This window comes from Melitaea cinxia, chromosome 11, assembly GCF_905220565.1.
Source record: "Melitaea cinxia chromosome 11, ilMelCinx1.1, whole genome shotgun sequence".
Taxonomy (NCBI): Eukaryota; Metazoa; Arthropoda; class Insecta; order Lepidoptera; family Nymphalidae; genus Melitaea; species Melitaea cinxia.
In genome coordinates this window covers 5,838,684-5,852,139 of record NC_059404.1, presented here as the reverse complement: position 1 = coordinate 5,852,139, position 13,456 = coordinate 5,838,684, and the positions used below count along the sequence as shown (strand labels likewise).

General features: G+C 33.3%; 1 protein-coding gene across 1 annotated transcript; it reads left to right on the top strand.

Annotated features, from left to right (window-relative positions):
• Positions 1 to 10,880: 10,880 nt before the first annotated feature.
• Positions 10,881 to 13,154, top strand: LOC123658031 (homeobox protein Hox-B5a-like). Its single transcript, XM_045593512.1, has 2 exons — positions 10,881 to 11,715; positions 12,712 to 13,154. The coding sequence occupies exons 1-2, from the start codon at positions 10,881 to 10,883 to the stop codon at positions 13,152 to 13,154; spliced, it is 1,278 nt and encodes a 425-aa protein (XP_045449468.1).
• The last annotated feature ends 302 nt before the right edge of the window (positions 13,155 to 13,456 follow it).

Sequence of the window (13,456 nt, the reverse complement as noted above, 5' to 3'; positions counted from 1 at the left end):
ATTCACTATGGATATAACTTTTAACTGTTACATTTTGTCAAGCTGCTCAAGTAAGCCACGAGGCACTAAACTTTTGAAATTTAGGATGTTTGGCGCGAGCTTGGTGAGTTCTATGTTTAGCAGTGGATTGTAACAGGCCGAATTATGTGTATGTAGGAGTCATGGGCCTCGTAGATGTTTGCTGAGCCCTGTCAAGCTTAAAAAGACACATGTATAGGTAATCATCATAAAATACTAATTAGCACAAAAGTATTAGCAACCTTGGAGCAAGGAAAAGGAACCAATTACGAAAGTCATACGATACCAATTCGCGATAATATTTTTAGTTACTTGATCCTAGTGCCCCATTTCTACCGCCAACGAAGAATTTTTTGCCATCACGATACAGAAAATGCCGTCAACGACATCTGTTATGATACTATCTTACTTCAGATTGTTATAGGTAATTTGAGTGTTCAATAAAATTTTGAAAGAATAATTACTAAAAACCTTACCTCAGGAATTAATCTCTTTCGCATCATCTTCGTTCTACGTGACATTGACGAAATCATCTGTGTTACTTTGGACTATTTACGATCAGAATTCAGCATTTTACATCACACTACTGTGCATAGGCCTCTTTCTCCATGTAGGAGAAGGATCGGATCTCAATCCTCCAAGCTGTTCCACTGTGAGTTTGCTGATATATTCCCAACCACGAGCATATAACAACCAAATAAGAAAACAAACAACCAATCGAGAAACCCACAAGAACTGTACAAACACCCAGACCACGGCAAAGATCTGTATGGTCACTATTCATATTAATTTTTTATTTTAAATAAAGAACCTTTTTTCTGTTTACTACACGATAGAGTTCAACTTTATTTGTCGAGAACTTTTTAAATGTCTCTTTTTTTAAATAAATTTTGTACCAAGTGAAACGTACGTTGCGCGTTACGATGTTATCGCGGCATAATGCCACAGCGAGAGATTATAGTTGACCGGCTATGTTTGTTTGCTTAAAATCAGCTTTATGGGGTCTTACGGGCCGCTGTGGACACGTAATTTTTGTGAAATTGGAACTGCGATAGTCGTTAGCTGTGGAATTGATATCCAAAATATTATTTGATACACGACTATTTCATATAAGTTATATGGTTGGTCTTGGATTCGATCTCCACTCGAAGTTGGTACTTGTATTTGCACTAATAAATAATTGTTTCTGGTATGATCTTTGATTTTATTTGTACTTGTGAGTCTTCTATGCCTCAGGTAGCAGAAGGGTACTACTACTTCAGTTTTTATACTAAATACCTGACAGAGGTCGTTTCTAATGGTAGAGAAATTGACAAATTGAAATTGTCCGCCAGCTAGTATTGAAGCAGTATGGTTTTTAGGGTTCCTTACCCAAAGGGTAAAAACGGGACCCTAATACTAAGACTTCGCTGTCTGTCCGTCCGTCCCGTCTGTCTGTCACCAGGCTGTATCTCAGGGACCGCCATAGCTAGATAATTGAAATTTTCACTAATTATTTATTTCTGTTGCCGCTATAACAACATATCCTTAAAAAAATGTTGCTTATATTCAGCTGCGATTTTCTGTTTGGTCGAGGTACTTCCCCAGTCGGGCTGCTCCAGATTGTATTGTATTGTGGTGATGTAAGCTTGAACTCTTCTTGTATATAAAAGGTTATTCCCCGACCGAGGAATGTTTCCAGTTTGATCAAGCCAATTTAATATCAGTCCATTAGTTAAAATTGTGATCGCAGTATTTTATTTTAATGTATAATATATATGATGAAGCAGAAAGTATGTCTTTTGACATACCTGTACGAGTAGCTGAAGATGAGATAACAAAAGATATTTTAATATTTTATTTGTTTTAACGCTTGATTTTTTATCTTTATAAGATGTTAATTCACGGAGTATTTCTGTGGTATGTGTGTTAAATCCTATCTTTAATTTTACATACATAATTTTGTGAAGAAATTAGTACAATACGTGCAAATAAAGGTATTGGCTACTTCTATTGTAAGATAATTAGTTTTTTCTCGAAAGAGAAACTTCTATAGACAAAGATTACAAAGCACAATAGGGCTAAACAAACAACACAATAGTTCTTAATGTTCAAAAAAATCTATAGATCTAACAATACTTTCAAATAAACAACAACTTACTTTTGTAGAATGCTAGCATTCTACAAAAGTAAGTTCTAAAAAAGTTGCTAAAAAATATAGTGAAAGTGGTCAAAACGTTAAACAGTTTAAGTTGTGTGAAATTTTGAAGTTCTGCATGTTTGCTACATCACCTACCTATAGCAAATACATGCAAAAATCAATCAATCAATACTATCATTTTTTGTGATTACATTTCATGTAAAAAAAACCGGCATAGTGTGAGTCGGACTCGCGCATTGAGGGTTCCGTACAAACAAAGTTATTAAAAATACTTTTACTATGTGATGTAACAAAACATTTATGCTTTTCGCATTTTTGCTTTTATCTGTGCTATAAGACGTTGTTTCAATTTTAAGATTCTGAGTTCACGGGAAGTATCCTGTAGGTTTTGATTCCCTTGTGAGTGTCGAAAATTTGCAGGATTAACGGCTGTGTGTTTTGATTGCGTTGGCTTAGAAGTTTGGTTTTTTCACAGCTCCAAACACAATGGAACCGAGTATTTGATACAAATTTGAGCTTGATACCTCCAAGCGTTTCTGAGAAAAAGGATTTCGACAGACAGACGGGCAACAAACTGATCCTATAAGGGTACAGATTTTTTCCTTTTGAGGTACGGAACCCTAAAAAAATAAGTAACTTTAACGTAACGTTTACACATAGAATAACATCTTTAGAGGGTATTTCTACCTTCCTTCTTGTTATCCACAATTTCTCTTTTTATTTATTATTTTTTCTAAACAAACAGTTTAGTAACAAAATAATTGTAAAAATTAATACAATAAATGCATAAGCCAATAAAGTAAAAATTGATTTTCCTTGAAATTAAATTCGTCGATATATTTTTAGAAATTATTCGTTGTAATACTTTAAAATAATTTGTTAGAAAATAATAATCACTATAAATTTTAAGTTCTTAGAGCTGGAATTCAGAAAAACATCGTACCTACCAGAAATGTTACAAAAAAGTCATAAATAATGCATCTTACTATAATTATAGCTTACATTAGTAACAACTTGGGGAGGCCTATGTCTAGCAGTACTGCAATAGGCTGACTGACTGACTGATTAGTAACAAAATCTCAGCAACATAAATAGATTGTAATTAGCAATCTATTTATGTTGCTGATGATGTTATTAGTCTGTCGCAAGTAACAGTATTTTTTATGTTCGTACGTAGTATAGGTTGTTAGTAGTCATAAATTTAGTAATAAATCATACGTAATGTCCGCTCCTGACGGATGCTTCTTGTTTCTGTCTTAATATATTGCTTACAATCAACGCACAATGACATTATTTAACAGAAGTACGAGTATGTCTAACAACGCAGTGCCGCAGCATTGCCCGTGAATATGTTACGTGATAAGCTATTTATGAATTAATTATCCAAGTGTTGTATAATAAGGGGTATTATAACACGAATCTAATACTATTAAAAACGAGCAATTCTTGAATATATATAATTTGAATCTCGGAAACGGCTCCAACGATTTTCATGAAATTTAGTGTGCAGGGGATTCCGAGGGTGATAAATCAATATAGCTAGGATTCATTTTTAGAAAATGTCGTTTTATCCCTGTTTTTAGGCAATGAAAAAATGGCTACAATATTGTTAGAATAGGGAGGTAAATATCGCAATTGTCAATTGTTAATAGCTCAAGCGGGAAATCGGCTGGTCGGTATCGATCGAGAAGACCACGGTTCAAATCCTCATGTCTGAGATCGATTATTTTTTCCTTTTTTTTCTAATTGCGCTAATGATTTTTTATTTAAATAACTAGTTCATATTTTTTATTATTATGTTGGTAAAATCAGAAAATATTATTCATTTTTTATCAATATGTAACTCGTATTTCAATATGTTTTCCAAAAAACACGATTTACTAAAGATACCGAGCTAAGCACGGTCACCCAGGTACTGTCAGTTTATAACATGAGGCGAAGCCGAGTGTGATAATAGTATCACATAAGTGTTTTAATACCTATTATCAACAGTTGCATACGAGTACAAGACTTTATCCACACCTATAATATGAATTCTTTATAAAAGATTCTGAAACAGTTAGCTTATTGCTAACAGCAAAACGGCCAGTCCTAGTAACCTAATACTTATCACCCCTTACTAAGTATATAAAAATTAACTAAGTATTAATGAAAGAATTATTGATTATAGTTGTTTTATTGTGTTTTTTATGAAAGAATAATGTAAAAAGGAATAAAGGAAAAAAAGCAAAAGAGTGTTTTTATGAAATTCAGTATTACATTATATCATCCGTTTAGATGATGTTATGGTTATTAGGACATTGGGTATTTTGACAATTTATTATAAGCTAACTAAATATGCTGTGTGGTTACGGCAGTAAGAATATAGCAAGTAACCAGTGGGTGCTCTTCCCGTGGGTGTCGTAAGAGGCGACTAAAGGATAACACAGTACTACTACCACCTTGAACTTAAAAAGGCGACCGCTGGCGAGATAACCGCCTAACTGCTGGCTTTGAAATACATAGGCCGAAGACGGGCAGCAGCGTCTTCGGTGCGACAAAGCCAGCCCTGCGGTCACCAACCCGCCTGCCCAGCGTGGTAACTATGAGCAAAACACATGAGTTCACGCTATTTTTAGCGTGAACGTGTGAAGCCTATGTCCAGTAGTGCACTGTGGTAGGCTGAGGTGATGATGATGATGTGATGAATCTCACGACTTACTAGTTCGAATTGGAAAAATCTTTTTGTGTTGGTGGATAAGCCAATTTACCGAAGAAGGCTATGGGCTATTTTTTCCCTCAAATTAATACGGGTAAAACCGCGGTGTATAGCTAGTACCTACTTAATTCCATTAAGCTTTCCATTTGCGTCTGTTTTCTTCGTGGTCTACTAAACACAGAATAACTATTTAATAGATATTACCGAAGTCTTTAGTTTTTCCATTTTAAACAAAGGGTTAATAACAGTCACTCACTCTACGCGAAGTACGTTTGAACGTATCCATAAATCTTCGAATTTACTACTTTAACTGTCAACAGTCCCTTAGCTGACAAAATAATGGAGTTAAACAATATCCGCAGATAATCGTTCAATTGAAAGCGTGAACCGCAATAAATTTATTTTAAAAGTAAGAGTCAAGGAGATTAAGCTGTTAAGATTTAGAAATGTTTTTGAGGTGCAAGTATATTATTTTTAAATAAAATTAAATTAACGACAGAAATAAGCAATTAGGAGCAAATAAACTGGTTTTTGTCATGTCTTTTTTTTATTATTCAGCGCACTCTTTTTGATTTTTTAAAAACTAAATATGTCTCTAATATTTATTTATTTACTTATGTTTATTTTGAACACATAAAGTCATAATATATTAATAATTGTGTTTGCTGGCAAACGAAGAAAAACCGACTTAAATTATATCGACCAGTAATACAACGTAGGTAGACAAAAAAAAAAATGTCAAGTAAATACGCATTATCAAAGATTACTCCAAAAGTTGTTATCAGATCTCGATGAAATTTAAATATGATAAACATCGGCTTTCGATTAAATTAAAAATCATCAAAATCGGTACACCCAGTAAAAAGTTATGTGGATTTTCGAGAGTTTCCCCGATTTCTCTGGAATCCTATCATCAGATCCTGGTTTCCTTATCATGGTACTAAACTAGGGAATATCTCCTTTCTAACAAAAAAAGAATTATCGAAATCGGTCCATTAACGACGGAGTTATCTGCGAACATACAAAAAAAAACATATATACGGTCGAATTGAGAAACCTCCTCCTTTTTTTGAAGTCGATTAAAAATAAATTAAAGTGACAGACATTTACTAATCAAGCCTTCAGCAAATAATGAAAGAAATAATAGATATGTGGAAATACTGAAAATAATGGCATACAAATTTTAAGTCATTTAAATTTAAAAATAAAGATCAATATTATTTTAAGGAATGATTAACAGTTTTTGTTTGTTTAATTAAAAACAATATAAAATTTTGCAATCTATAAAATTGACTTTCAAAACGCTCGTTGTGATTATATACCAATTATTTAGTAAGCTATAATATTGCAGTACTATTTTACGTAGACACATAATACTTAAAATAACACGGTATGTTAAAAGCCAAGTACGCGTATAAACGCTAGATGTGCATTTACAATACTACTTTGACAAGAGGCGTGAGGGCGCTATGCTTGATGATAGGTCACAAACCCCTTATCCTTGGCCAATGATGTCAAAAATCGGTCGTTTTAAGCACCTTTAACCAGGAAAACGTGAAAGGTGGAAAAGGTGGAAAGGTGGTTGCGAATCGGGGACCGAAAGCTTTGTCTGTACAATACAAGATCAGTCAGATCATTGTTAAGACAAATACATACCGGTACTCCCGATTTCTTTCAAGCTTGTCGCTATCCCGGAGAGTCGCTCATACATGTGCTTTCGGGTTGTTTCACGCTTGCCACCACTACGAACTTGTATTATATACTTTATTGCACTTAAGAACAGAATATACAGAAAATTACATATATAGTTGATGGCAAATGTGGACTTATCCCTAGAAGAGATCTCTTCCAGTCAACCAATGGTCATGAGAGAGAGTGTCATATAGCGGGGGACACAGTGCAAGAAATAACAATATTGAGAAAATAGTTGAATAACTGTAATGTGTTACAAACTTATAAGTATAAATACATACACACAGACATATCATACATATATATACATACCTTACATTTATACATACATACATATACATATATATATACATACACACATACATACATACAGTACAGACCGAACAAACTGACCAACATATTCCACCACCAAGAGTTTGCTCTTATATACGGTTTCCTGGAACAGAAGATGCTCCATTATCAGTATTTACCAGTGCCAATACTCGATGTGGGTTGTCAGGTCCGCTCAAATCAACGCTATCATAATATCTGCCAACGGTTTGGTCCCGGTGGGCCTCGCTCACTGTCTGAGGCAACTAAGGATGCGTGATCTTTTCCAGGCAACCTTAGAGCATAAGTTTTAGTATTGTTATGTACCTAAACATTATATATTTTTCCTCAAACACAAGCTTTAGAAACATACTCTTAGGGCAGTTATACACAACGATATAGGTTAGTATTTACACAACGAGTCACAAAATATTGCAGGATTAAAGAATCATTATGGAATTTGTGTAAAAATTGTACCACGACAGATGTTGATTTTTTTCGCAATACCTATAAATTGAGAAAAAGGTCCAAAGTAAACACGAAGTGAAAGACCCGCGGTAAAACCAAATACAATATTCTGAATAAGCCATCGATTGATTTCACAAGATTAATGGTAACACATTGTCAGCGCCACAGTATGACGAAAATGTTACAGGGATATCATTTAGTAAAATATACTTTAATCCCATACAAATAGGGACTAACAAATACATTTTTGAAATCTTTTTGAGCTGACATGGCAATGAATGGTTTTCGCGGTTTTTATTTTCTAATTCATAGAACATTATTCATTATTCGTCCGAAATAAAGTCTAGAATCGGACAAAATTTATAAAATATATGACTTTATTCTATAGATCAAACATTTAGTTCAATAGAAATTGTTTGGAATTCAGTGTGAAATTGGAATCAATTTAATATTTTAAGCTACGTGTTATAAAATGCGATGATGCACCGCGGTATAAACATGAGTTTGATTTATTGTTACACACTAGTTTTAAATCTAATTAGCAAATTATGTTTATATTTAACAAATATTAAAACCAATTTAGGGTTCCATTCCTCCTCATAAGCTTAAATAACTAAATTATTTTCTTCATTTACAAAATTTAATAAATTAGGTAATATTCACGACTAATAATACAAAATATTTCCAATAATACAAATCACAAAGCGCAATAAAGTCACATAAATGATTTATGTAAAATTAACAATAGTACGTCGGTGGGTGTGCGCATGTCGGACAGATGCGTGGAACCGGGAGGTGGTTCACAATGCACCCATATGTCACTCGTATGTGCACCCGACTTCACTATTGGGCGAACGAAGTGTCATGCTAGCGTGACTTGCAGCTTAGACCGGTAGGTACTGATATTATCCACTTACAATATGTAACTAGCTAAGTACTGTCAAATAAACATTAGTTACTTATTTCTATAATTTGCATTATCTGTTATTTTACTTGCATATTTAATGTTTGTTGTATGAGCATACATAACATCAGACGTGTTTGTCCAATTTGAAAAAAAAATATAGCGATATAAAGGCTCTCATATTTATATTTTAAAACTCAATTTGCTTTAATTCATAGATTTAACTAATATGTGAAGACTAAGTAAGTCTAAACTATAAAAAAAACGAGTGTGCTTTAGACCACACGACTGAAATAAAACTTCTTTAGAAATAGGCCTGCACAATAGGACTGCGCTGTGTCTTAGGTATAAGAACGTAAATGTCTATGAGAGAAAGAGAGAAAGAAAAATTTGTGCTCGCGTCTATCTCTCTCTCTCTCTTGCTCCGTTCGCCTCGCCTGATCACACTTTTCGTAACGCTCTCGTCATGCATTCACCAACTTACTCCCCAAGTCAAGCGTACGTAAAGAACTTTTACTTCAAAAGAAACTCAGAATTTTATTAACTTCGATTCGTTGATGTTATTACTACACTTTTCTATTAATTTTACTGTATCTTATAAATAAACACTTTTATAATTCATCGTGCACTATGTATATTCAAAATACACTAGATTTTATATTACGTAAAAATTTAAACATTGCCAAATTTTTTTGCTCATAAACTGGAACTGTCAATTTTTGATATGATATTCAAAAAATGTTTAGAATTCCTATTGTGTGGGTAGCACAAAATAAAATCGTACATTGCCAAACTTTTCCTTTCATAACAAATCGCAATCAACGTTAGTTATGACGTCACACGTTCGGGTCAGATCGGGTGCGTCGCACGCGCACGCATACTGCGCTTTTGTTGTTCCCCGTCCCAATTGTTGCTGGATGAGTTATGTGCGTTTGTGGAGCTAAATTATACAGGCTGTTCGAGTTATAAATCAACACCTCTAAATAAATAGTTACACGGCTTTAGAAAACATTTAATGAATATACATTAAAAACAATAATGAATTTCTAGTGACAGGAAGAGCAGGCACTTTTTAGATAATTCTTTTACCTTCGCAAACAAGTGTAGCAATTTAGTAACAATCATATATCATCAAGTACTAATATTTAAGGTACTTACTATTAGGAAATTATACATAATTATAATGTTTATTATTTTAGTTTGACAATTTTAAATTCTAACTCTTGTACAAAATTAAAGATACGATAATTGTCAAGTAAGTCGGAAAAAATCTGCCATCTGCGAGCTATTCTGGAGTACGCTGCAAAAACTGTGAAGTTTAGATGTATATAATGTATAGGACAAATGTTTACCTTAATTAGTCCTACAAAAAAGTCCACAACAGCATATATCTATCTATCTTTCATAAGTAAGCCATTATCGCCAAAACAGTGAACCATAAATACAATAAAAATTGATAATACGTTTCTAATGCACATGTAGTAACAAATTGATATTTATATCAAAATAAGCTGCCCGGACAGACTTCGTTCTATCAAGAGTTAATAGCAAAAAAAATTATTTTTTTTTAGTATTAAAACCTTCCGCGGGTCTTAAAGAACATACAAAAGAAATTAACCGTATTGGTCTAACCATTCTCGAGTTATGCGCTTAGCAATATTCATTTTTATTTATATAGAAGATAAATACTTTATTATACTTCGTCTTGTACACTCCATCATTTAGACGATAATTAATCTATACAAAAAAAATTGGAGTGTCTGTTTGTAATATTAAAATAACCGGTTTATAGTAAATGCATGTGGATGTATACACGGTACATATGCCAAAATAACATTTTTTACAATTTTTGTTTGTTTGTTAGACCGGCTAGACCGATTTTTACAGTACATTCACTGGCGGATACCTGATGCAACAATGAGTAACTTAGACTACTTTTACTGTATAAATTTATTTATTTTATAACTCTGTGAACTGAACAATAACTTTTTTGTTAAATCCCACGCGGACGAAGTCGCGGGTACATCTAGTACTATATAAGGCTACATGTCACGTCATAATCAAATAATTATGTGTGTACCTATTAATTTTAATATTAATATTATATTAAATCTATTCTAATACTCAACAGCCTATATAAACGTGCAATCACTAATTCAGCACAGTGACATACATACGTGGCTTTACGCTAAACCAATAATATAATAAAATCAATCTATTCCACCCTCTCATACTCACACTATCGAAATACAATCAATGATTTTATTATAGCCACGTACACGCACACTAGTAAAAACTATTGAAAATATTGGCATTGCAACGTGATTGCAACATTCGTAGAATGTTGGCTATATGAATAAAATATTTCTCTCTCTTTCATTATCAATACAGTCAACTAGGGGAGATGAGTGGGAAAGAGACCGAAAATTTAGTTTTAAACTTTGTTGAGGGACAGTGGCGAAGCTATTGTTAAGAGTATCCCTACTTATTTTTATGACACACAAAAGTATTATTTTTGCTAGGGTCCCATTTTGACACTCAATGCATTCGATTTGCAGTTAAACTTAGAGACGGACAGAAATCGCCCACGCAACAAGTTGCGAGTTGTTTGTTGTACATTTTAATTTTTCGTTACAGTGTTATGTGCTAATATGTCTACCATCAATACAATTAATTGTGAAAGTGATGTATGGAAAGACAATGCTGTAGTGAGTGCACAAAGTGATAAATTAACACAGTGTATGTACCAGAACAATATTACAGCTTATAATGCTTACAATTTACATAATAATAACTTTTATCCTCAAAGCAGTGGTTATACTAATGGACAATACAACATAGCACAAGGATTTGATAATTTCAGTAGCAAAATTTTTAAAACTGAACCCAGTTTTCAGGATTATGCTACAAATCATCATACCCCCAACAGCGACCAAAATAACTATAAAACTAAAAAGTGGACAATACCAAATACACCGACATATCAACCTGGCATTTTAAGATATAATCAAGATGTAACTGCACTAGCAAGTAACCATGTTGCGAATATAAAAGCCGAATCTCCGTCTCTTTTATCTTCGAGTCAATGTAGCTTACCCAAATCTACAGGACAAACTTATTTCCAATATGTCACAAATCATGATACGCATTACATGAAACAACAGGAAGTAAAGCAGCACACGAAAGCTGGTATTTTTGAAAAGGGACCAAATAATGAAACCGTTAAAGGGAGTGAAACTAATTTGCCTCCACTTTATGACGAATGTATATCAGGTTTAGACGAACAATCAAGGATTAGTCATGCCACGAGCGGATCATTGACTGATAATCACGAATATAAGACAAATGTCGGTGAGTCTGACATGTGTCATAATATGACAAAGGTAGAAAATAAGGGAGACGAGAAAGCGAAAGATTCCGATAAGATGAAAATTGAAACAACACACGATGGCGATATATTGTTTCCATGGATGAAAAGCCATTTTAGTATGTATAATAGAGTAATTAGTACTTTTTAACCGACTTCTAAAAAAGGAGGAGGTTCTCAATACGATTGTATTTTTTTAAAGTATGTTACTTCAGAACTTTTGACCAGGTGGACCGATTGCGACAAAAAAAAATTTTATCGAAAGGTGGTGTATGTCATGTGGTCTCATTTAAATTTATTTGAGATCTGACAACCGCTTTTTGATTTATATCTAATAATGCGTTTTTACTTAACTACTTTTTCGTCGACCTACTTGTATTGTACCGCATAACTTTTTACTGGGTGTACCGATTTTGATGACTTTTAATTTAATCAAAAGCTAATGTTTATCATTTGGTCACATTTAAATTTCATCGAGATCTGATTACAGCTTTTTAAGTAATCTTTGATAACGCGTATTTACTCGACTATTTTTTCGTCTATCTACTGTGTATTACTTGTCGATGTAATTGAAGGCGGTTTTTTTCGTTTGCTAGCAAATACAATTATTTAAATATCGACCTGTCATATTGATACTTATCGTATCAAGATATAATTCATGAAATTGAAAGAAACGAATATATACATATATATATATATATATATCGCTCGCTTCAGCCTGTAATATCCCACTGTTGGGCATAGGCCTCTTTCCCCATGTAGGAGAGGGATCAGAGCTTAATCCACCACGCTGCTCCAATGCGGGTTGGCGGATATTTAGTTTGAATATATATATATATATATTCAAACTAAATATTGAACACATAGTCTATACCTACTCCAGACCTACCTTACTCTCAGACTACTCACACAAATTAAATATTATTATTAGAAAATCAATATAGGCATTTATACATATAAATATATATATATGATGATAATGTCTTAACACACCGTTAAAATTTATTTATTGAGTTGTTCTAAACTTTCTTTGTTACAGATATCTGTAATGTTCCCGTATTAAATGTAATGTAATGCCTTAATCTGATATCTATATCAGACGCTCTCTGTTTCAGGCGAAAAGAAAACAGCCGGTTCAAAAAGAACTCGGCAAACTTATAGCAGACAGCAGACACTTGAATTAGAAAAAGAGTTTCACTACAATAAGTATTTATCAAGGAGACGAAGGGTTGAAATAGCACATGCATTACATTTAAGCGAGAGACAAATAAAGATATGGTTTCAAAACCGAAGAATGAAAGCCAAGAAGGATGGAAAATATCCAACGTCCCCCACTCACTTTGGAACAGAAAATGGTAATGCAATGCAATCACCTAACGTGACGGAATGTATGAAGTCAAGACAGGAAACACCTGCGTTGCCAGAGTTTCCTGATATAAATTACTACAATCCGAAATATCGAGGAGCGATAAGTATGTGTAGTTTGTCTGGCAATTATATACCACCTCAGAGCAGCTTGCCAAATGTGACACCAATGGCTAACTTCAGCGGATGCTGAAAAGTTTAGGTTAAAAACCTAAAATAATAATAATAAAAGTACCTATTATAAGTAATAAATAATTAAGTAATGAAAAATAAATACAAAAATTAATAATGCAATTAAAAGCATTAAAAAAAACAATCAATAATGACAATAACTATTACAGCTGGGGGCATAATTATTATATTTATTATACTTTTACAAGTATTCGTTTCTAGTCTGGGTTTATGTAATTGTAGACTTTTCTATTGTGATTTCCGGTTGTTATTATAGACATGTGATAGTCAGCCAGTCAGTTTAGCTTATCGCAGTCCACTTCT